Source organism: Microcebus murinus, chromosome 14 (genome assembly GCF_040939455.1).
Source record: "Microcebus murinus isolate Inina chromosome 14, M.murinus_Inina_mat1.0, whole genome shotgun sequence".
Taxonomy (NCBI): domain Eukaryota; kingdom Metazoa; phylum Chordata; class Mammalia; order Primates; family Cheirogaleidae; genus Microcebus; species Microcebus murinus.
The window spans coordinates 12,446,939-12,471,203 of record NC_134117.1 but is presented as its reverse complement, the minus strand read 5'-3'; the positions used below and the strand labels follow the sequence as shown (position 1 = coordinate 12,471,203).

Here is a 24,265-nt window from a genome sequence, read left to right as displayed (position 1 = left end):
AAAGTTGTTTAATGTGTTTCTGATTAAAGAGTAGTTAAAAACGTGGAGCATCAGCGCTTGCAGAGACTTGACTTTACCCAAAGCTTTTTGGGCCAGTGTTAGCATTTTTTTAGGCAAAGGAGTTTGCAGCTCAGGAGAAAGGGTTTGTTTGCCGTAAACAGCAGCAGGACTATAGTGAGGTGTGCAGACTGCCCCATTTCAAAGTCCTGCCAATACCCCTTCCTGTTCTTTCTACCTGCTTACTATTTATTGTACAGTTTGTACTTTCACCCACTAAAAATAAAGAATGTACTTCAAAATCTATCTTTCTTGCATCTACCTGGGCTCTTCCTGGTTGTACCAGGCTGAATTGGGAAAGGCCCAAACAGTGAGTGTCATTTTATCAATGGGCAGAGTTTAGGAAAAAATCAACTTGATTTTTTAGACATGGACCCTCCGTGGCCCCAGAAAAATACAGTCTTTTTCCAGTCCCTGATGTGAGCTGGTCTGCCTCGTATATCTTCAAAGGCAGAGCATTCCTTTCTAAAGGTGCTCTGAGTTGAAGTGGGACACCTTCTGAAATGAGACACCTTATAGCACACATGCGACACCCAGACACCTGTATTCGTGGTCATAATGGTGCCAGGTGAGTGGCTTTTGTGAGCAGGTGGCACAAAAAGGTAGTCTGCCAGTCTGTTGTTTTAAGCATTAGATAAGATCTCAGGCCAAATCCTGAAAATACAAAGTACCAATTCTTAGAAGTGTTTCTTTGTTCATTTGGCTGGTAATACCATACTCATTATTCCTGCTTATTCTTCAAGTGCTATATTTTTTACTGAAAATACATGACCAGATACAGGACCTTTGATTTTGGTAGTGGAGTGATAACACATTCAATAACACTTTCCAAAGCCCAAGGATGCCTTTGTTGACCGGATTTCCATCTTGGAGGCGTTTGTGATTTACAATTATAGCCCAACTATTCATTTCACAGTTGCAGTTGTGTCTAAAAGGTGGTAGCGGGAATTGTACCAGTGACACCTGTCATCATTTGGTCTGATCAGTGAATTTAAGACATATGTGTACATAAAAGGAATGTTCCAGGCAAATAAACCATGTGAAGACATGTTTACGTTTCCTCCTTCTGTCAATAAGGTAAAGACGTGGCATCGTGGTCTTCACCTGCTTAGCATGAGGTCCAAACAGTCAGTTGCTTCTTCAGAACCAAAAGATACTCCTTTCTTAACTGCTGGCTGGGGAAAGCGTTAACTCCGTTGCTGGGGGCGCCTCCCTTAGCTTCCTCCTCAGCTTGTCACTTGTCTCGGTGGTGATCTGCTTTTCATCAAGCCATCTTTAGTGTGGCTTAATTTATTTCCATAGTTACCTGGTATGTTTGAAAGCAGTTCTTTTTCCTCCTAGATCTTAGCATCTGAATGGCAGGGAGGAAGCCACAGGGCATGAAATCTGTAGGAAATCCACCGTGCTTATCTTTTTCCTAGCTTCAGCCAGTTGGTCTCAAGTGGGCTTTAAGGGAATAAGCACAGTGACCTTTTCAGCTTCTCCGTGGACAGGGAAACCAGCTGTTCTGAAAAGGGATCTCCCAACTTAGATGTCGCTGGGCTGGTAGGGAGGGTTCGATGAGTCTTTGCTTCTGAAATCAGAAGGAAATGGCAGTGGAATTACAGCGTCTCCTGTGGGAACTGAGGCTCCGCGTGGGCTGAGAAGAGACCAGGGCTTACGCCCAGGAGGGTGGGAAATCTCTGGCCCACGGAGCTCCCTCTTGGCAGACAAGGACAGGCAGACCCGGGGGGTAGGGGGGGCTAAACCTAAGAATTTTGTTTTACTAAATGATTGGCAAACTTCCTATTGTATCTGAGCAACTTTAAAATATTACTCTGTTTACCGGCATTCACTTACTGGACCAACTTTAGGAGTGTGCAGAGAGCACTGCAAGGGAACCGGTAGCTCTCATCACAGCTGGTGGTGGTCGCAGCCTACTGGGCCCCCAACTGTTCCTCCTTTTTGTCATGTACCACCGTAGAGGGACCTGTGGTCTCAGCAGTCCTGAGAACAGAGCTTGCATTTATCTCTATGGCAAAGATAAGCTATTAGCATCAGAGAAAAAGTATTATTGCCAGTGACCATTGAGGGACATGTGGGTTTCCTCACTGACTATCAGGTATGTATAATTAACATTGTTTTAGGTGTTCTTCTAGGGATTAAATATATGATTTTCAGTCTTACTCAGATTGGATTAACTGCTCCCGGATGCTCTATGCAGGATGTCCGGGTGACTCACACGGGGGACAGTAATGGGATGTTTGGTTAAAGGTTTGTGAATCAGATCTAGCTGTGCTTATCAGCGCTATGCTTGATGGCACAGAATTGAGCCAAGAGGGCCAACTCGCACGTAGATTATGACGTAACATCAGTTGAGCTTGTCCATTTAAGAGCTGCTGTGGGGAAGAAGAAAGGGCCTTAGCCTCCTGTCCAGCTTTGCCATTTGGTTATCCCATACATGGTGTGTTAAAATCCCAAAGGAACCGAGGGGGGGGGGTGACCCCATGGTAGCTGCAGAATTTCTAAAGCAAACACAGGATCTGCGATGGGAAAAAGAACTATCTTTTGATGCACCAGCCTGTGGTTTTCAGTGAGACCGTGCACCCTCCATCCCACGTGCTCCTGTGACTGGCATCCCCACCCAAGTGTATGCCAGCAGGGCCCAGCACATGGTAAACACTCGAGGTATGCCCGTCACCTTGGAATTGGGGCAAGTTTCTTACTTTCCCTGAGCCTCACCGTTGACCATCTGAAAAACATGGCCACCCTGAGCGCTGGCTCCAACCCCCAGTCACAGAGAACGCCAGAGTCTTCTGGTGGGGTAGGGGCGCAGTGGCTGCCAGGCCATCCCAACTGGTGCCAGGGTACCTTGGCCACCAGCTGGACTGCAGACTGGTAGTTTGGGGGTCACAGAGGGGTTATTGAATTTTATTGAGTTTTGCCCCAAAACTATCTTGTGCTTCTGCCTGCAGTCTGCAGAGGGGCCACAGGTGTCTTCTTTGGCTGCAGGGATGTCCCTGGTGGCCAGAGGGCTTAGAGCCTGAGAAGTCAGCACAATGAAGAACTAGTGAAGGAAGAGTTAAGCCCCCAATTCCAGCTTTGACACGTATATTGGCACTTTGCCTTCTAGATTTTCCAAATATGTGTTGAAGGGAGTGAGAAGCCTGTGTTTGTTCCAGGGCAGCCAGGAATGTCGTCCTGTGTCCATTGTTTCACAAACTGCCTGTTAGTTCTCTCTGCGCCTCCCGGACGTTTCCGTGTGCAATGCCTGGCAGTGCTGTTTAAGCCCTGGAGTTGGCTTCTGCTGTCTACATGAGTAAGGAGCACAGAATGGTCAGCTGGCACAGGCTGAGAGGGGACACGGCAATCCATGGCCATCTGAACTGCATCTCAGGTCCCTGTGTCCTTCTTGGTTCACCTGATTTGCTGGATCCCCCTTTGTGAACTCTAAGCTCATTTCCATTCACAGTAAGGGGCTCTTTGCATGGTTTGTGGGAGGGGGACTGACTGCCTGGGAATGTGTCATAATTTTGAGATTCTATTAATATTTGCATTTTGGTATTTGGTTTCTGGATGCATGTGAAGCAGTTTTTTTATTTTAAATATGAGCAGGAGAACTTTTGGCAAGGAAAAGCCCTGGACTGGAGGGAACGGCCCAAGTGAAGTTACCCTGATGACATTTGACAAGTCACTTTTTCATGCCTCACTTTCCTCCTTTGTAGAATAGGGAAGTGAAATAGGGCCCTTATCAAATCATTGAGGTGGGATGTAAGGGCTGGGGGAGTTGAGTGTAACCTTTAGATGAAAGTGCTGTGATCGTGATTCTTTTATTGAAGCCTGGAATAGAAGAGTCCTTCCAGGCTGTGCCTGGGACTCAGGTTGCTTGGTCCTCCTGCCTTCTTGGATTCAGTTTGTTCCTCTCCAGGTTCCCCAGGGACCTGGAATGGGGAGAGAAGAGGCTTGGAGATGTCCTGAGCTCTTCCTGGAGCAAGCCTGCAGTTGGGTGATAGCTCAGCCAGTGTTGGCCCCTTTCAAGCGGAGGAAGCTGCCTGCACCCTCGTGCTTGCCTGCAGAGTGGGGCCCAAGCTGTCTGCTTAGTCTGGCAGGAACAGAGGAAAAGGAGGAAAAGAACGAGGGAGATAAAATAAAATTTCCGAGGCACCTTCTGTGCTCTGGGTACCCTATAGACAGTCTGATGTCCACATCTCTTTCTGCACTCCAGTCCTGGGAGGTGGGCGGTGGTCTCTCAGTGGGGCTGAGAGGAGACTTCCCTGGGGTAGGTGGCAGGGCCGGGTGTCCCACCAGACGTGTGAATACAGGAAGGCTGAGGTCTTCCCACCAGCCCTGATGGGCAGTGGTCTGTAAGATCAATTTGCATTTTGAAATTTTGCGCAGAAAATGAGGCCTTTATTATTTTTTCTTTTTTTCCTTTTTATGTTATTGAGGTGGGGGCTGTAACATTAAGGGGGGATGGGCCTACCCACCTTCTCTCTTGAGAGGGAGGGAGGGGGGATGGGCTCCAGAGCCACCTTGCCACAAGTCCTTCCCACCTGCCACTTGTTGGGGAGCGGTCACCTGCCTGCCCACCCACCCCCAAGTCCTGTCTTTCTGGGCTGGCCTCACTGGGCTCGACAGGAAAGCAGATTTAAGAGTCTTGCTTCCTAATGCCTCCTAGACATAGTGCAGTTGTCTTTGCTGCTAGTTGAATCACTTGATGGCCTTTTACCAGAATCATTTGATTGCAGTTGTTCCTTTGGGAAAGCTCTAGCAGAGACTATAATTAAAGGAATAATAAAAACATGACGGAAATAGGGGCCGTGTATTTCGGATGTGCTCTGAGTTACTTTGCCAATATTGTGTTAACATTTATTCCAGAGAAATTTCAGTTCGGAGTGGCAGTCCATAAATGTATTCACGTTCCAAGACAGTCAAACACAAAAAGGTCAGGCAGGAAGCACTAAGTCTATGAATTTTTATAAAAATCCACCAAATACTTATCTGCCTGATCCCAGAGGGTAACCAGAAAAGAGTCAATATAAAGCCTTAAAAAAAATACCCAGCGGTCACCAGACTCTTCTTGTGTTTGTGTCTTGCAGAATCGGCTACCCAATTCCCATGTTTGCAGGATTCTGCATCATGTTCGTCTCAACAATTAGTAAGTGTCTGATGTTTGCCCTGTGAGTGTGGGTCTCAGGATGGGCGCTGACGCCCATGAGCCAAAAACTAAGCATGCAACCTGGGGCTTTGTGTACTGGCAACAGTTGCAGAAAGAGTTGGTAGAGAGAGAGGTCTCCCTGGAGCAAAAGCACCCGCTGGTGAAGGTGGTGATGCTCCATCCAGTTAAGGGAGGGCTTCAGAAATGTCCCTGTTTGGGACAGTTCAGTCCCAAGGCACTGACGTGGGGCCTGGGCCTGTTCTCTCGCAGTGTTCGCCTTCTCCAGCAGCTACGCCTTCCTGCTGATCGCCAGGTCCCTGCAGGGCGTGGGCTCCTCCTGCTCCTCTGTGGCTGGTAGGTGCGGGCAGGCCCGAGCCAAAGATGGGGGAGGGGCTTCCCTGACAAAGTCAGCTGGGCTAATTGAGGAATCGGGTAGTGGGGTGGCAGTGGTTGGGAGGGTGAGGATTCTTGGAGATGGTCCCCACCTGGGTCTTGGGTTCTGCTTGCTCTTATATTTTATTTAGTGAATCTGACGGGTTCAGGAAGATCGAGTGAGTCTGGCTGCAGAGGGAAGTCGAGTCACAGACTATTCTGTTTCCCAGGCTCAGCTGTTGACCATCTCTCTCTCCCTGTCTAGGTATGGGCATGCTCGCCAGCGTGTACACAGATGACGAAGAGAGAGGCAACGCCATGGGGATCGCCTTGGGAGGCCTGGCCATGGGGGTCTTAGGTGCGTGAGGTCCCCCATGTGGGTGCCCAGGCAGGAGGGGTCCCGGCGGGGCCAAGTCCACGTTCACACTGACAAATTCCCCCAGATACCCCCTTTTCATTTTCTACTTTTATGGAGACCTTGAAAGTGGTAGGAAGAGTCCTGAGCCAAGAGGCCCAGGGCTCCCCCGGCCTCTACCCCAAACCTCCCTGGCCCAGATGGACAATGAAGGGTTGAAGAGGATGGTCTGCCAGACCCTTTCCTCTGGGACATTCTGTGAGCTGTGATCAGGCACCTTCCTACCTCTATCTGCCCCTCCCGCCCTGGCTGGCCTCCCAGGCCAGGGAACAAGTGTCTTCCCTGAGAGGAGATTTGGAGCCCTTCCCTTGTCTTTTACATTCCTGATGTTCAGCGTGGGGGCTGCAGCTCCTGGCTGAGCTGGTTTATAAGGAATGAAGTTCCTGTGTCCCCATGTCTTGTGCCCCATGAGCAGTGCAGCCCTGGATCTCGTTTTCTGCAGATCTTTGCTTTCAGGTGACCTTTCGCCCGTTACTCCCGCAAAAAGCCACTCGGAGGTAGTTGCCGAGGCAACTTAACTCTAAATGAATAGGATGTGGGGTGACCACTCCAAATCTTTTTTGGAGCAAAGGAGAGAGAGGAACACAAACCAGTGGGTGGTTCTAGTGTGTGTGGGGGTCACCCCAGTGGCTGACGCTGGCCCCACTTCCTCTCCCCGCAGTGGGCCCCCCCTTCGGGAGCGTGCTCTACGAGTTTGTGGGGAAGACCGCTCCCTTCCTGGTGCTGGCTGCCTTGGTGCTCTTGGATGGAGGTGGGTGAGTGCACGTGGGCACCTTGCCGTGACCTTGCCAACTGTGACGGCACGTGCTTGGGGCCACGCCTGCTTTCTGAAAAGGGAATTCTCTCTCTTTTTTGTAGCTATTCAGCTCTTTGTGCTCCAGCCTTCCCGGGTGCAGCCAGAGGTAAGCAGCTGGGCAACGAGCGCCCTGCGGGGGCCATGGCGACCTTCTCACCCCTGTTTTCTCTTGACAGAGTCAGAAGGGGACATCCCTTGTCACCCTGATGAAGGACCCCTACATCCTCATCGCCGCAGGTGGGGCTCTGCCGTCCTCTCGGTTGGGGGGTGTGGAGGTGGGGTGGGTGGCCTGGGCCGGTTTTCACTTTGCTGCTGAAGGCACAGCGGTTATACGTCACAGGGAGTGGTTTTCTTCCACCGTTGATTTCTGACCCTCAGCCAAGGTGCTTTTCAGTTTCCACCTGGGGCAAATAAAAACGGCATATGCCAGCTCTGCAGAGTCGTCTGGATCCTGGGGGTGCCCTGCTGCAGGGCTTTGTTTTGAGCCAAACTTGCTCACTGAGCTTGTGTCGAAGGCCATCGCTTGGCCTTGAACTTTCCAGAAGGAATCTGCGGCCTCACGGCAGCGGCCTTAGGTGGGCAGTCTGACTCAGCTTGGCATGTATGAATGGGGACTGACAGCAGAGCCCCCTGGGGCCAGGAGGGGCCCCACTCCCTGTGAGGAGCAGGGAGGTTCTGGGAAACACCCTTTGGCTAAAGATCCTGCCTTTGGATTCTTGGTCTGGATGGCCTAAAAGAGAGCCCTGGGGTTCGGTTCTATGGCTCTTGGGAAGGATAATGGGCTGCATTCATCTAAGGCACTGTCCCCAAGACTGCCCCGGTGGCAGCAGCCACCTGCCCTGCTCAGCCTGGAGCTGCCTGAGCAGGGACCAGCCTGTGCAGGTGCTGCCAGTCCTGAGTCCGGAGGGCAGCAGTGGCCCTTGGGATCAGGCCAGGAGGGCCTGGCCGTGTGCTGATGTAGGTCTCTGGGGCAGCCTGTAGTGTAGCCTCGGACCCAGTTATGGTTAGATTGGTCTAAGGAGATCTCACCAACGCTGATAGGGCTGGTGGGTTGTGGCTGGGAGAACTGGGCATGCCCTGCCTAAGGGTATTTAAGTTCGACCTTGGTCAAACTCCAGGCTGCTGCTGGATTTGCTCAGGGCGGCACATACGTAACCCTGGCCAAGACCCTGTCTATCATGCCTGTTGGCCAGAAAAGCACGAAGCTGGTGTGGTAACCTTTTCATGCAGGATTCTGGGAGCATCCAAGAGCTCAGGTGCCCGTGGGGCCCTGGCTCTCCGACGTGGGCATTGGCAGGGATGGGGCTCCAGAGATGTGACTCCCTGAACCTTGGGCAGGGCTGTGCAGCCTGGGCCGCTCCTGTTTGAGCTTTTGGAACCTCACTATGTAGCCCTCCTTGTGGAAGGAGATGCTAATGCAGAGATCTGCCCAACAGCTGTCAGAATATCTGACGATTTCAGGCAGCCTCGACAGGGGAGGGAGTTGAGTGGGTGGGAGGAGTCCAATCATTTACATGTTCTGCCTTTAAATGTCACGTAGAATGAAAACACCTTTCTTCATTACGTGGGTACCTTCATCACGATTGCACAACGTTTCTTTGAATTTGTTCTAGCAAATTACAGGTTCCATAGGGCACGAACACAGGAAGTTCCCAGAACGATGGAGAATAGTTCCGTGGGTCTTTCTCCAGGTGGTTCTATATTTACAAAGGGTTCTGGTTTAACACAGCGATAATGAATATTTGCACTGATACTCTGTATGTAGAACTGACTGAAAAAAATTCCCTTAACAACGCACGTGTACCGAATGCATGGTGATCCTTCCCGGATTTTCTGGCGTCTCGGGATCGTTAGAGATATCCGTGTTCACTGCACAACAAAGCACAGAGCTGACAGCCTCGGGTGGCCCTGAGACTGTGTGGGATCTGGAAGTTGCCTGGCTGCGGGGTGGCCTCAAACCTGTGACTTCATTAATAATTGGGGCTCCCTTTCTTCATTAATAAACTGGGTAACTTAAACCAGATGATTTCTAAGGCTCCCTCCAGTTTCAAACTTTATGACTTTTGGATTCTAGTTTAAACTAGTAATAATAATAAAGCAACCTTGCCATCCCCTTGACTAGCTATTTATCCTTTGTGTGTGGAGGTAGAAGTTCTGGATGTCTGCGCTGTGGGCAGGTGGGTATGATCTTGTTGGGGTACGCGAGGGAGCAGACGTGCGCTAACCCTCTCCCTCCCCTAAGGCTCCATCTGCTTTGCGAACATGGGGATCGCCATGCTCGAGCCGGCCCTGCCCATCTGGATGATGGAGACCATGTGTTCCCGAAAGTGGCAGCTCGGTAAGCACTGGGGCGGGCTCTTCCGGTTTGAGACCTTGTGTCCCCAGGGCAGGTCCTGTCAGTGTCGCTGAGCTGCCCATGCTGGGTGATACAGCAATTGCTGCTGTTTGACTCTTAATGGATCATGGCTTAGGGCAGCCTCGGGGTCTGTTTCGGCTCCGGTTTTTCTATTAGTCCTGATGGATGCAGAATTAACATAGACACATCAGATCTGGGCAGAAATGGGAGAGGAAAAATACAGTCAGCGTCTTCCCATGTTTCTGAACAGGATTAACTGGACAGCAGTAAAACTTACATGAAAGAAACTAACAAAAAACTGTGAGTTGTTAAGAGGATGAATTTTTAAAAGTGTTTTTGATTTAGAGAAGTAATAAATACATGCTTATTATGAAAAAACAAAGTGTGTGCTGATTGAAGAAGTAAAAATCTAAAAATCTCATGTTCATCTTTCCCCATCCCAGTCCCCCCCCCGTGATATTCACTGTTAACAGTTTTGTCTTTTTCCAGATAGTTCTGTATTTATCATCATGTGTATAAAATGCATAAAAATCCAACCAAGTGGAATTTTGCTGTTCACATCACTATATGACCTCTCTTGTTTTTTCCTTCATGCACTATTGTGGCCGTGTTTCCATGGCAGAACATGTAGATTTACTTTTCAAAATTCATTAAATTTTAATTTTTGTCAAAGTGACACATGTACACATAATTTTAAGTCAAAGTTCGGAGAATTATAGTGAAAAACAGCTGTCTTGCCCCATGACTCCTAATTGCCATAGCCCTTGTCAGATTTAATCACCTTCAACTCTTTTAGTTTCTTCTGGAATCTTTGTCTCTAAATAATAGACATTGTCTGACATTGTCCGCCAGCTTCCTAATACAGCAGGTGGGATTTAATGCCATGCTACTCCACCTGAAAATACCAAGCAACCAACTTGCTCATTTTCTCGCCTTCTGCTCTCCTCAAATAATTGCATTGCATTTTTTTCTTAGATCGGCATTGGTTTTATTGTGACTGTGTAAATGTGTCTAAAGCTGACCTGTGTAGGGAACTGTGATTAATTTCTTTTTGCAAACATATTTTTCCTGGAGTTAGTCATTGCCTTGTGTTTTCATTTTTAATACATCCACCAAAGTCTCCGGCAGAGATGAAAGGTCCTCCGCCTGGGGTCAAGTGTGCTGGCAAACCTGACCTTTCTGTGTTTTTGCTCCTTTGCGGACATCTGTCCTAGATCTCTGGCCGAGATCTGTTGCTCTCTAGGACATGCTGGGGTTTTCCTGCCCCAGCACCTGGGCATCTGCCTGGCCTCTCCTGAGTTGCCCGTTTCCTTCTCTCCTGTGCTCTGCGCTCGGTTTACTACCTGGCGAGGACGGAGCTCGTCCTCCAGCAGCTTCCTGGAAGAGGGCGTGCGCAGCTGACGTTCCCCAAGACACTGCGAGTTTGCCAACGTCTTCACCCTCTCCTTACACCCGGTTGACCTAGGCCGCGTGCATGATTCTTGGTTGGAAGTCGTTTTCCTTCAGAGTTTTGAGTTTGGTTCTGTTGTCCTCTGGCATCCAGGGTGGCTGGGAGGAGGCCGGTGGTGTTCTCGTTCCCGATCCTCTGGGGGAGTCCAGGAGACCTTGTCTTCCTGCCTAGCTAGCGATTGTCCACCATGGCGATTCGCGCTGGGGTCTGCTGCGCCGGCCACCAGCTTGGTCCACCTTTTCACCTATGGACCCCCTCTTTCAGTTCTGGGGAGGCGTTTTAGTACTTTCATTCTCACCATCGTTTTCTCTCTTTTACTCCAGCTGGCTGCATGTCAGACCTCTACATTTTATTCCAGTAATTTGGTATCCTGTTCTTCCTTTTTTCCATTGATTTATTCCTTTTCAGCTTTTAAAAATCATGTACTGAATTTTTAAAATTGGTGCTATTCGTATCTTAAATTTAAAGAGCCCTTTTGTGTGTACCCCGAGTGTTTTGTTTTTTTGTGATGTTGCTGAAATAACATTCTCTCTGTTTCTGTGGGAAGACTCTCATTGGATCTCTGTTTTGGCCTCTCATGTTGCCCCTGGTTTCCATGCTACCTGGGGTCCCCCTGGTCCCCAAACCATGCTGGTGTAGTTTCTCGAGAGAAGCTGTCTCCTGCCAGGGTGAGGGCTGAGTGCTGGGGGTTCCAACTGTTCTCAGAACAGCCTTTCAACCCTATTGGTGGCCTCAGCCCTCGGTTCTGCCTTCATGGTTCCTGGACCTTCATTTCCTGAACTTCCTGGGTTATGAGGCGCAAAAGGGTCTCACTGCTGCTTGCCTCTCCACGTGCAGGTGGGAGGTTCTGTTCTCTGCTGTGTCCATCACTGTTCTCCCTCAGTTTCTCCCTCTTACTGCATTTTCTCCTGTCCCATTTTGTCTGTCCTTAAGCCAGTGTTGGGGGGGCGGATAGGGGGTGACATTCTTTACATTTAAATGGAGTTTGGGGTGGGAGTGGAGAAAAATCTACGGATTCAGTCTGCCTTGTTTAACTGGAAGCCCATCATTATTTTAATGGTTGCATATTGTTTTATTTTAAGGTCATATCAAAAATTTTCAATCCCTATTGGTGGGCATTTGAGTTAGTTCCAGTTTTTGCCATTAGAGACCATAATGCAGAGTATGTTTATATGCATTCCCGTGCACGTTTGGAAATATATCTGTACGACACTTTCCTATGAGTTGATGGGTGTTTTACTGTTTGGTAGCTATTGCACGAACACAGGTAATGTCAATCTTTCAGTCTTTCCCAAGAGAATGTGTAAGAAACTGGGTCTCAGTTTATTTTCCCAAATCCTTTAGGAGTGAAACTGAGCATCTCCTCACATACTTTCTAGACCTGTGTATTTCCTTTACTGTGAATTTCTTATTAATTTGAGCATTTTTCTGTGGAGTTGTCTGTCCTTATTGATTTTAAGTGTTCTTTGTGTATTAAGATACTAATCCTTTATGAGGTGTTTTGCAGCTGTTGCCCTCACTTTGCTGTATGTCTTTTGACTTTATGCTGTGTGTCTTTTAAAATGCCACCAGTCAGGTTTAGCTGTCTTTCCTTTTATGCCATTGTCATGTCAAGTCTAGCTCAGGCCTTTCCCATAAGAAGATTATTTTTTATTTATTTATTTTTTTTTTTGTTTAGACATTTTTGCCAAAGAAAAGAAGATTATTTTTTAAATCACTTATGCTTTGCTCTAATACTTTTATGATTTTTTTACATTACCATCTTGGATTTGTAAGGAACTTACTTGGTTATAAGGCATGGAGTGTAGGGATCTAGTTCCCTGTATGGCCAGCTGTCCTGGGACCATCTCTCTAAGTACTGCGTTGGGTTTTTCCATCTCTGTCACTTTCTAATTGACCATGAGTTCTCGGATCTTGTCCTGGATTCTCTCTTTAGTCCTTTGATCCACTTTCTGTTCCCGTGTCGTCTCCCCACCTCATTTAAGTACTGTAGCTTTAGAAATGCTGTTGTGTATCTGGAAGGCCAGTCCCCATACACATGCCTTTTTCTTTACAAATTTATCAGTGATCCTTCCTAGAGACTTCTTTCTTCTTTCCTTTTTTTTTTTAATTTTAATTTATTTTTTGATTTAAAAATATATTTTTTTTAGAGATGAGGTCTCACTATGTTGTCCAGGCTGGTCTTGAACTCCTGGCCTCAAGCGATTCTCCCACCTCGGCCTCCCAAAACACTGGGATTACAGGCATGAGTCACTGCATCCAGCCCTTATTTTCTTTTCATAATTCTTTCAATTTGTGTAGGTATCTTCAGGTGGAGACTCTTAGTTCTGAATCAAGGCAACATTTTCAATGTCCCCAACCTGTCTTCAGGTGACCTTATTCCTCAGACATCCAGCCCTCCGGGGGTGGGGGGGTGGGGAGGGGGTTGTCTTGCCAGACGCTGCCTCCTGGATTAGACTTTGCTCCGTTCTTCCTGCCTCACTGTGGTTGGCCTGGCCTGGCCCGAGTACCAGTCCCTTTGAGTTCCATAGTGAATTGCTGTCGTCTTTTATCAAATAGTCCTTAAAAAGCCCCAAATGGCTGAGAAGAGGGGGTGACGTGGGGTGGGTGACTGCTGTTGGGTGTGAGGTTTCCATTGGAGGTGACAATGTTTTGGTATCAGATAGTGGTGACGGTTGCACAACCTTGAGAATGTACCAAAAGCCACCACGCTGTACATTGTGAAAGGGTGAATTTGACAGGATGTGAATTGTGTCATAAAACAAAACCAAGAACAGGCCCCAGATAATAACAGTTGTCCAGTAAAGGAGGAAAGAGTCTTGGAGCTAAGCTAAGGATAGTTTTTAGGCAGAAAATTTAGCTCTGAACTTCCTGGCAGTTGAGACAGAACGGGACACCTAGAGACCCTCGGGGCCCCTGATGCGAATGCAGGCTCACTCTGCCGCAGGGTGGGCTTTGTTCTGACGCTGGGTTAGCAGACCGCAGTTTGGGGCCAGGTGAGAGAACATTCTCCAGTCTTACCACTGACACCTGCTGCTGGCAGGTGGCAAGTTGTTTTCTGGCTTTTCTTTCCTTTTTCTGATCCTTGCAGAAACCTGGGTCTCCAGGGCTATTCCAGAGCCGTCTCTGCCCGGGCGGGGCGTGCCCTGCGAGGCCAGGCTCTGCGTGGGCTCTGCACGCACTCTGCACGTGCTCTTGTCCTCATTGAATGTGTCCTGGGTGGTGCGGGGCACTTGATGCTGTTTTCTCTCATCTCCAGACAGAGCCCAGAGGCTTTCTTTATAAAGTCTGTAAGGGCAGCCAGAAGCCCTGGGCTGCGTGGGTCGGAGAGCGGAGTGCAGGCTGCCTGGATGTCACTGGGCCATCTGGGGGCTTATCACCTGCTTATCACCAGATGTTCACCCGACCAGCTCACTGCGTTGCCACCACGGAGGTTCTTCCTTCTGTCTGCCTCGGACATAGACATGTCTGTCTTTGGGAGTGTCAGATTTCAGTACCTGTTTCCTCTGTTAGCTCCAGTGTGCGGGAAATGTCCCATCTTATGTCGGTCTCTGCGGCTTTCAGCCCGCGGCTCCTGGAGCCCCTCGGCACTGTGTGCGATGGGGTGTGGACGACCTAGCTCCGCGGGGTGGGCGGCTGCCCCTGAAGCCCAGCCTCTCGGCTCAGGAGTCCTCTGTTGAGCCTGCCGCAGTCCAGGGTGAAAAGGGAAGCCGTTCTGCCGTTATACATTCCTCATCGTTTCTGCAGAAAGACCTTAATGTTTGAAGTCAGAGCAAAACAATCTTATTAGCTGCAGGAGTGACACATGACTGCTCATGTGAATACTGTGTGTTTAGCCATAATTTTTAGGGGAGGTAAGGACAGCAGCTGAACCACGTTCCAGATGACTCCTTTGCAAGCCTGCCCCCCAAGCCCCCCATCTACCACATGGGGGAAGCCCTGGGTTTTGTTGGTGGAGGAAGAATCATGTCATGGTGTTCTCTCTGTATCTAAGTTCTGGGTCAGAAGACACCTCCCAGACACCTTCAGGCTTTGGGACTCAGAGTTCAAGGTGAGGCTTCTGAACCCCAAAAGGGAAGCATAGCCCTGGGGGACAGGCCCCAGCCAAGGATGGAGCCAAACTCTCTTCTGGTTCTTCCAGCCTATTTTTCTGTGAAGAAGGGTGGTGGTGCAGTGTGGGATGGAGGGAAGGACACTGGCCTTGGATCAGGTCCTGTGCCAGCCTGGCTGGGTGCCAAAGGACAGGAGGAGTTGCCAACATTCTGTGGTTCTGGGATGGAGGGACCTCAGCCTCCTAAGCTCCCTTAGGACAGGGCACACTGGGTCCATTGCCCTATTCTGGATCTAGGCTGAGCCCTTGATGTCCAGGCCGAGGACTCATTTCCACAGTCACTCATGGGGCCGAGTGGCCAGCGTTGGTTCCCCTTGGGCCTCCCCCTCATACACTGGCCTAAGGCTGAGGTTGAAGCCAGGCTTTGCATAGAGCTCTCGGGTGGGTAGATGATCTCCGTTTGGTTAACTTTCTTGCACAAGCAGGGCTGAGTGCGGAGGCCTGTGCAGCCCAGGACACTGCAGGTCGGGCCCAGACGATGCTTTTCTCACTGCATTTGGGAAAAGCTCTAGAAAGAATTCATGTTGAGTGCTTGGTCAGGGGTGGGGACCCTTTTTGTGTTGGAAGGCCTCATTAATTTAGCTGTAATCAAATGAGGCCACATTCAAGAAACTTTAATTAGATCTACTTTAAAATGTACATTATTTTGTAAAGATCTAACTACTGTGTATTTAATAATTTCCAAAAATGAAAACTATTTGTTAATTTTAAAGTTAATTAACCTTTTAATGACTTTGTTTTGTCTGCTTTATGTTGGAAAGCATTTGAATATTTGGTTGCAGGACGGAGGTCCTCAGTTTCAGTTGATCCTCTAAAATGGGTCTCAGTCATTTGTGACCTTAAGGGCGTCTTGATTTGGGTTAGGTAGAAGAACGCTGGTTCACAGCAATGAGTGGTTGAAAAGCAAGAAAGCATTTTTCCATCATGTTGCTGAAGGCGTGGGTATTCTGCATTTTCCCATGTTCCTATTGGCTCTTTCTTAGCATCAAACAATGACTTTAAAATGTCATCTTCTGAGAGCTCAATCAATTCCATCTATAGTTCTTTAGGTGCCTTGGTGATGTCACATAGGTGAGGCTGAATTTCTAATTTGAGTGTGATGTCATGATTCTCAAAGTCAGTGAACCTTTCATTATATTCTCCAATTAATGGGACTATAACAGCTGCATATTCTTCAAATGATTCATATATATCATCCTGCTCATCAGTGATGTTGGCTAACTAGGGAAAATGTTCATCTGAAATTTCCTTTTGAAGAAGTAGTTTGAAATGCATGGATTTTTATGAAGACGAGAATCAGCAATGTGAGTTACTGAAAGATTTCTATAGGAATGCAGCATTTCTGTGTGATACCATGTCAAAACAACTTGAATATTTCTTTGCAAGGTAAAACTAAGTCTATATATAAGGCAAAAAATCCAAGCATTTCAAACTACTTCTTCAAAAGGAAATTTCAGATGAACATTTTCCCTAGTTAGCCAACATCACTGATGAGCAGGATGATATATATGAATCATTTGAAGAATATGCAGGACTGGTAGATGGAAGTGACGGGGGACAGTTTAGGGCTTCGTCTTAAGAAGCCTGCCCTACAGTGGGAGCTGTCTACGAAGTGGCCCCGTGTCTCTGAGCAAAGTTGGATGGCCACTTCTCATGCCTGCTGGCCAAGGGATCTCCCCACCTCTCTCTGCGACTTCTGAGGTTTCTTTGAGTTCGAGACCGTGGCTCTGTAGTGGTGTGACGGGTTGGAGGCCCTGGTGAGGCAGAGGGTACTGAAGCAACATCAGAATAGGGACCAAAGAGCACCTGGTCCCCAGCTTGGGATGCCAAGGAATGACCCTGGGCTGCAGAGCACACCAGTGGCATTGCTCACCTGGAGCAGGCCTGCCTTCGAGGGATGGTGGCCTCCCTGGACACTTGCAGTTCTGTGAAGGGAATGTCCTCAAACAGGGTCTTTACTTTAGATGGTCAGCTGTGTTCTGGGTACCTCCTGTGTGCCACCACGGAGCTAGGCCCTGGGACACAGATGGGCGATTCCTGTCCACTAGGAGCTTGCTGTGGTGTGAGGAGGACCAGCAGGCTGGGGTGATGGGGTGGGGATTAACATGGGGCTTGCATGGAGCGACAGGGCGTGGAAGTCCGACTGGAAGGGCTACCTGCCACACGGGCCGCCTTGTGCAGTTTGCCACTGGATTGCCGAAACTACCTCATGCAGCGTGCGTGACGGGGGCACGGCTGTTTCTTGTTTGAGCTCTGGGAGGTTAAAGTGACCCACTCAGGCCTCAGCTAGCGAGTGTCAAGCTAAAATGAACACCTGGTTTCATGCCTCCTAATCCAACGCTGTTTGCTTGAGAATCGTGAGATTGGTGTTTGCTGCCTCAGAGCATTTGCTGTCCTTGCAAAGCGAGGTGCACCTTGCTTCTGGGTCACCCATGTGAGCTCGCCACCCCATTGGCTGGTAGGAAGATGTAGTTGTCCCATGGCTTCCGCTGGAGCTCGTCTGCGTCCCTGCTTTTGAGCCTTTGACTTAGGAGCCGCCTGTGCACGCTTTGCTCCTGGATCTGGACTCCCCCGCCAGGAGGCTTGGGGTTCTGGTCAGGTTCTCTGTGAGCCACTTCTTTGGACCTGAGCTGACGGTAGCCTGTCTGTGGGCCAAGTTCAGCCTTTCAGTGCGTTTTGGTTGGCTGGCGTTGGTGTGTGTGGGATTTACGCTTTTTAAAAATTACCAACATTTGCAAATCGGGAGATGTCGTGTGGCAGTCCAGAGTTCCAGCTTATCCAGAGGAAGCAGACCTTGTAATACTGGAACTGCGGCCCCGGGGAGTGACTGTCGGACAGAGTGGTGGCTGCCTGCTTAGGTGGAGTCTGGGCCCTTTGGGTCACCAGGAACGGCGCCACTCCACTTTTCGTTCCGTTTCTCTGACACTGAAGCTGATGGCAGGGCTCTTTGTCACGGTGCCGGCGCTGCTGTTTTCCCTGCAGTTGCTTGCTTCATTCAGTTCGCCTACTTGGCCCTTGGAGAGACACTTGTCCTGAGACACGAGTCGTCATGATATCTTACTCTCCAGACTAACACAGCCAGTAGAGTGGTGGGAAATCCTGCTACACACCTTTCGAGGCCAGGTTTAACTATCATCTGCTTTGGGGAGATTTGTCAGCTCAGTTCGGGGTTCCCAGAGCATGGTACCTGTACCTTTGTTATGTTCCTAACGTGGCCAGGTCACAGTTTAAACGTCGTCTGAGTCTTTCCTTCAAAGACACTTGCGTCAGGGCAAGGGCCACATTGTCCTCTTTGCTGCAGGCTAACGCTGGGCACATGCTGTGTAAATGTTTGCTCGTTTAGATTACACCGAGCAATCCCTTGGCCACCACGTATTGCTAATGTGGTGGACATGATTCCCTGGAGCATGAGACGGGATTGTTCCCTACTGTTAATTCCTGGAGTCCTTGAGTCTGGAATGATTTGGTTTTGGATTTGGCTCATGGAACCCATCCTTCTGAAGTCCCTACTGTGTTGCAAGGCTCAGCCTGTCGGCTTATGTCAGTGCTTTATCCTTAAAGGGACGAGATCACGCTTGCCCTCTGTGTGCTGGTGAGCCGCCTCCACAAAAACGGTGTCCAGGCCTGTGCGTTTGGAACGTGGCGGTCCCTTGCCGATCATATAATGTCTGTGTGCATAGCTAACCTATGCAGTCACGTGATTGAGAGCAGAGTAACCTTTGCCACTTGTGGGCAAGGAATCAAATCTGGTATATCTGATTGCAAGAAAAAAGTGCTAAAGTTATTGAGAGTTTAAAAATCAGTCTTTCATAAAGAGATTGTCCTGTTGCCCTAATAATGGTTGGGGACCAGAAAAAGCTGACGTGGACAGATCCCCGGCAGCCAGGCCTGGTCCGACCTGGATAGGCCTCTCTGCTCCATGCACAGGGCATGTTCAAGGCCACTGCTGCCACCACCAGCAGGAAATCACCCGGACTCGTCAGAACCCGGGGGAATGCGAGTTCCTTCTCCTGGGAGAGCATTAAACCTTGGATGTGAACTTGTCAGTCATACAACTTGGCCACAAACAGTGACCAGGTAGACATACTTTTCTGACATGGAAAGATGTCTATAAAGCTAATTGAAACAAGAGGATGTAGAACAATAGTATAGTATAATCCCACATTTTGTTTTCTGAAAAAACAAAGACAAAGTCATGTGTGTGTAAATAAACTTACAGGGCAAAATAACCGGGGTGAATATCTGAGTGATGGGGTGTGGGATCATTTTAACCTTTTTTTTTTGGCTTATCTCAGTGTTCCTTAATTCTTTCAATGACAGTGTCTTGCTTCTGTCACATGGAACCACTGAGTGGGGAGGCCACACACTCGGGTGCCCCCCTGCTTCCCAGCACGCGTGAGGCTGCGGTCGCCCGCAGTCAGGAGCCGCCAGCAGAGAGAGATGGAGACAAGATGAAGCGGTCGATAGATGATTTTCATTTCTGGAGTGTCTCAGCATCTCAGCAGCTTTGTGTGACGGCTAAGCCATGTGGGGTCCAGACTGGATCTGCCAGGCGCCGGATATTAGCTGCTTGGGCTCGGGCGAGCCCCAGGGCTTCATTTCGTCTGTTCTAATCAACACTGTGGTGTCTGCAGTTATTAGTTTTCCTAACCTGTGGCTGCTAGCAGCACTGATAAGGTCTCCTTTTCATAAATTTACAGGCGTTGCTTTCTTGCCAGCTAGTATCTCTTATCTCATTGGAACCAATATTTTTGGGATACTCGCACACAAAATGGGGAGGTAAGATTATATGAAAACAATATTCATTTTGTTATTCTTAGAGTAATGTAGTTCTTTTAAAAAGTTCTCAATGTTTCTGCCTTAGCTGTTACAAGCCATTATTTTGATTTCCATTGAAAATTTGGATTGGGGGAGGGATTAAATGATAATTTATTGATGGTATATTCTTTTTTGCTAGGTGGCTTTGTGCTCTTCTAGGAATGATAATTGTTGGAATCAGCATTTTATGTGTGAGTAAAAGATAGCATTTGAAAATGGGAACAATCTGTGAATAAAACTTTTGCTTTAGACAAGAATCACCAAGAAACATTTTATAGCAGTTGGGTGTGTTGATATTTTATTAGATCTTTCATTTTAATCTAATTTTTTTTATCATCTTAATTTTTGGACAAGACTTTCCAGGTAGCATGTTTTCATTTTATGTCAGAAGTCTTCAGATATTTTATTGTTTGCTTTTAACTTTTTTCTCCCCATCATCTTAAACATTACAATGTCTTAAACACTTCAGAGCAATTAAAACAATAGCAAGATGTTTTTCTAGACTAAAACATCTTCTACTAGTGGCCAATATTGACCCCAAAGAAGGCCTCCTTGTCCTTGTCAAAACTTGAGTGTGGACTAGGCTGATCTTTCACATATTGTAGTTGACTAGTTTCTCATGGTAGTCAGAAAACCTCTATATTAAGATGTGACTTTTAAAGACTTGGGAGAGTTCAGTTCTTCCCAAACCCCACCCTTCTTCCTATTTCCTTCAGGAACAGGCATACCAGGCCCAGGGAAAACATTTTTAAGACGTTCCAAGATGATTTAGAGTTGGATCTCTTGTTATTTTAGCGTAACATTTATTTCTTCTTACAGATTCCTTTTGCAAAAAACATTTATGGGCTCATAGCTCCGAACTTTGGAGTTGGATTTGCAATTGGTAAGTCACTCGAGCCTTGTGCCTAAAAGCTGTATTCCCACTAGGAAAGGTTTCCTCTTACTCCAGCAGACTATAGGTATTCGCCTAAATTTCCAGAAGCTTGAAAGGAGGCTGCAGGCAGCGTAGCTGTTACAGCCTATAGATCATCCACCCGAAGATACCTGCCTCCACACACTAGTCATTTATTTCCTAAAAACAAGTATTTTTTAAAGCCTGATATTTACAGAAGCCAATGGATACTCCATCGCTGCGCTTGGGCAAACGTGGGAGTACCCTACTTGGAGCACTTTGTTTGGATTCATTCATGAGCATACCTGCTCATACGAGGCTGGGGTCAGACTGCACATTTATTTATTTGCTGTAGGGTTTGCTACAGACAAACATACAAAATGCAGACTGATGTACTGATGACCACCTGGGCTGCAGGAATTTTCATAGGCAAAGGAGATGGGTCTTTGTAATGTTAGGAATAATAACTAATAGGAAAAATCCTAATATGTTGGACAAATACGATACTTTTCTCATTTATAATATACCAATTGGTCATGATAAAAATAAGTGCTAAATCTATCACAGGATAAGGGCAGGAATTTAATCTCTGAGTGGTACAGTAGAGAGAACAAACAGCTTTTTCTGACCGTTGGCTAGGGTCAGTTTCCCTAGTACATAAATGTCCTCTCACAGAACCTTCACAGCATCGCCACAATGAAAAATTGTAATTCATTTCCAACTCTTTGCTTAATGTCCAACTCTTATGTTAGTTGTGTTCACTGCTGTGTCCCTAGACCCTTGCATGTTAGGCAATCGGTGGGCACCATTTGAGTGAAGTCCCCCACGTCTGCCTGCCGCTGTCGCAGGTGGAGGCGAGGGAACTAACATTTGAGTCCTCCGCTGGGTGTGTTCCCAAACACTGGCTCATTGTAGCCAGACATTAGCACCCCCTTGTAGAGATGGGGAGACGGATGTTCAGAGAGGCTGGGCATGACCACGCTCATGCAGCCAGGGATTTGAACCCAGGGACCGGAGGCCTGAAAACACATACACTCACACTCACACACACACACACACTCTCTCTCTCTCTCTCCCTCTCCCTCCCCCTCTCCCCCTCTCCCTCTCTCCCTCTCCTACCTGTCCCCACTGTTCAAGAGACCAGAGATTCTGATACTGGTCTCGTTTTTTTTTTTTTTTTTTTAATATATATAGCTAACTTCTTTCAGTTTTAGCTTCCTGAGTAGGGCTAGATGATCTCTCAGACTCCTTTGAGTTCTGGTGCCTTCTGATCCTCCCTGGCATTCTCTGCCTTGGCAACTGTCATAGTCTATGTGAGGGCCAGGTGTGGATGGGAGGAGGCTGGGGAGGCCTGGTGTGCCAAATGGCAAGGGTCAAGTGGACTAGAAAACAGTGAATCGGGAACGCACCGACAGGATGCAGGCCAGGGCTCTGCACAGCCAGTGACTGCAAGTCTGACAGAGTTGAAGAGTGGCGAGGTGAGTGGCCAGAGGACTGGGTGCCCTCACCCCAAAGATGGGCTGTTCAGACAGTGGAGGACAAGGAAGGGCAGGGCAGAGGACAGGCAAATGGTGGCCCAGCAGGACTTGGAGTGTGGTGCTGGGTTCCAGCCCCAGCCTCAGCAACTCCTACTGTCTGTCCTCAGCAAAGGTGCGCTGTCGCAAGTCTGCCTGGAGACTTGCAGGTGGCGATGACAAGAGGGGGAAGAGCCAGAAGGTAGTGAGTGTAAGATGCAGTCCCTGCCCTACTTTTGGTTTATGGCCTTTTCTGTGCACTGTGTCTCCTGCTCATCCTCAGGAATGGTGGACTCGTCCATGATGCCCATCATGGGCTACCTCGTGGACCTGCGGCACGTGTCCGTCTACGGCAGCGTGTATGCCATCGCAGACGTGGCATTCTGTATGGGATACGCTATAGGTGAGGACACTGGCTTTCCCCAATGGCCTTTTGCCTCAGTGCGGGACAGATACTGCCTGCTAAAAATCATTTCAGTCTTTCTAAGACATTGGGAAGGACCTTTATCTAATTCTCTGTTTCCTGAAAGGTCCTTCTGCTGGTGGTGCTATCGCAAAGGCAATTGGATTTCCATGGCTCATGACTATTATTGGGATAATTGATATTCTTTTTGCTCCTCTCTGCTTTTTTCTTCGAAGTCCACCTGCCAAAGAAGAAAAAATGGTAAGAAAAATTTAGGATAAATTGAAGCATTTCTTGATCATTTTAGTGTGGTCTTCTAGATGGTTTCCTCATGGTCTAATTCTAAAATATTCTCTTTTTGGGCAGAAGCCTCCAAACATAAAGAGTGAGCGTGCCTTTTTAGTTTGTACCATGTAGGGCAGTTACTACTTTTATTTTTTACTACTTTTACAGTTATTTCTTCTAAGCATTATGTTTATAAACTTGACAAATGAAATTATTTTTGTGCATAGAATAGCATCAGTATAGCTCTTTTGTCAACCAGACATAAACCTGGGGTAGTTCAATTTGATTTTCTGTGGGTTTTGAAAATCTTGGATGTGATGTTTCTGCCTCCTGTACTCACTATTTGGTGCCGTTTGCTTTTCTCCTAACCCTTACAGCATTCAGTACTAGTTGGTGTCTTGGGCCTTACTGTATGTAGGATTCTGGAGATGATTTTAGGGTTTTTTATGGAAAACCACTTGTATATGCACCTTGGGGCACATGTGAGCACATAGAATTGTTTAATTCATAACTTTATAGCCAGAATTACAGCCACAGGCAAGATATAAAGTATCCTTCTTTTAACAAGTTTAAATTTATTGATTCTAAATTTGAATTTTAAAATGCATGAGTCATTGTAACCTTACTCTAAGGGGTTTTCTTTACTGAGCAAGGAGGAGCTCAGTGTTTCTGATCATCGTTCCTATCTGGTAGTGGTATTGCTGTTTTTGTAAATATTAAATGCTGATAGATACTCATCCGGCTGAAGGGAGGATTAAGAATGAATGAGATGAACAAGGGGAAATGGTATTTTGTGTGTAGGAATAGATGTGAGGTTTGTTTGTGATGTTCTCTTGGAAGTACATCATTAAGTTCTGACAGTTGAACTGAATGGGTCTTAATGCTTTTGGCATTTCCTAGACTGTCCTTTGATGGTTTTTACCAAGAGTGGGTTTAAAGACAAACCCTAAACTTAGGTTATGTGCAGCCTATATTTATCTGGGGCATTTTTTTACATCCATTAACCCTTTGCACTCGCTTGCTTTTTTCTCGATTCCTTTATTCTACTTGGGATTTAATTTTTTAAATATCCCAGATTTTACAAAGTGCGGCAGTAGCATAAAAAACTAGAGTTTCTTTTCATACACACTTATTTATTTGGATTTTTTTATATTTCAAATTATTGATACATTCAAAGAGTAATTTTAATCTCTATAATTTTTCATGGTGTGATATTTTTTTGAAACATTCACCCACATGAAGACCTGGTTTACATTCATGTTTCGCAAATATAAATCATCTCTCTTCTTCTTCCTTTGATTTTTCTGTTAGAATAAACAACACAATCTTTGTGTTTTTTGTTAGGGTGAGGTGTGATTATATGGAGCTTTCCATCTAAACGTTGCTCTAAGTTAGTCGATAATAATCTACCTCTGGAAGTTAATGTACCATCTCTGCATTTACATTTTACTTGTCCTTTCATGCTAATGAAAACAAGAAAAGATTACTGGAAAAATAGACAAAAATCCCCCTTCCCCCCGTGGTGAAACTACGTGTCAAGTGTGGCTTGATATACGAGCTGCTACCGATGCTGACCGTGTCGAGTCACACTCGACATCTGAGTGCAAAGGGTTAATTTATTCAACATATTTAAAAAATATATCAAGCACTGGGCACTGG

At 47.3% G+C, this 24,265-nt stretch overlaps 1 protein-coding gene across 1 annotated transcript in view; it reads left to right on the top strand.

Moving 5' to 3' along the window:
* SLC18A2 (solute carrier family 18 member A2) overlaps nt 1–24,265 on the top strand; it is a 34,718-nt gene that overhangs the window by 5,018 nt on the left and 5,435 nt on the right. Inside the window, exons 4-15 of the mRNA XM_012774983.3 lie at nt 5,136–5,194; nt 5,465–5,548; nt 5,832–5,924; nt 6,643–6,732; nt 6,840–6,883; nt 6,954–7,014; nt 9,020–9,115; nt 19,395–19,473; nt 19,652–19,703; nt 20,332–20,395; nt 22,202–22,321; nt 22,449–22,582. Of these exons, the coding sequence (XP_012630437.1) occupies nt 5,136–5,194; nt 5,465–5,548; nt 5,832–5,924; nt 6,643–6,732; nt 6,840–6,883; nt 6,954–7,014; nt 9,020–9,115; nt 19,395–19,473; nt 19,652–19,703; nt 20,332–20,395; nt 22,202–22,321; nt 22,449–22,582 (976 nt within the window). The remainder of the gene's footprint in view (nt 1–5,135; nt 5,195–5,464; nt 5,549–5,831; nt 5,925–6,642; nt 6,733–6,839; nt 6,884–6,953; nt 7,015–9,019; nt 9,116–19,394; nt 19,474–19,651; nt 19,704–20,331; nt 20,396–22,201; nt 22,322–22,448; nt 22,583–24,265) is intronic.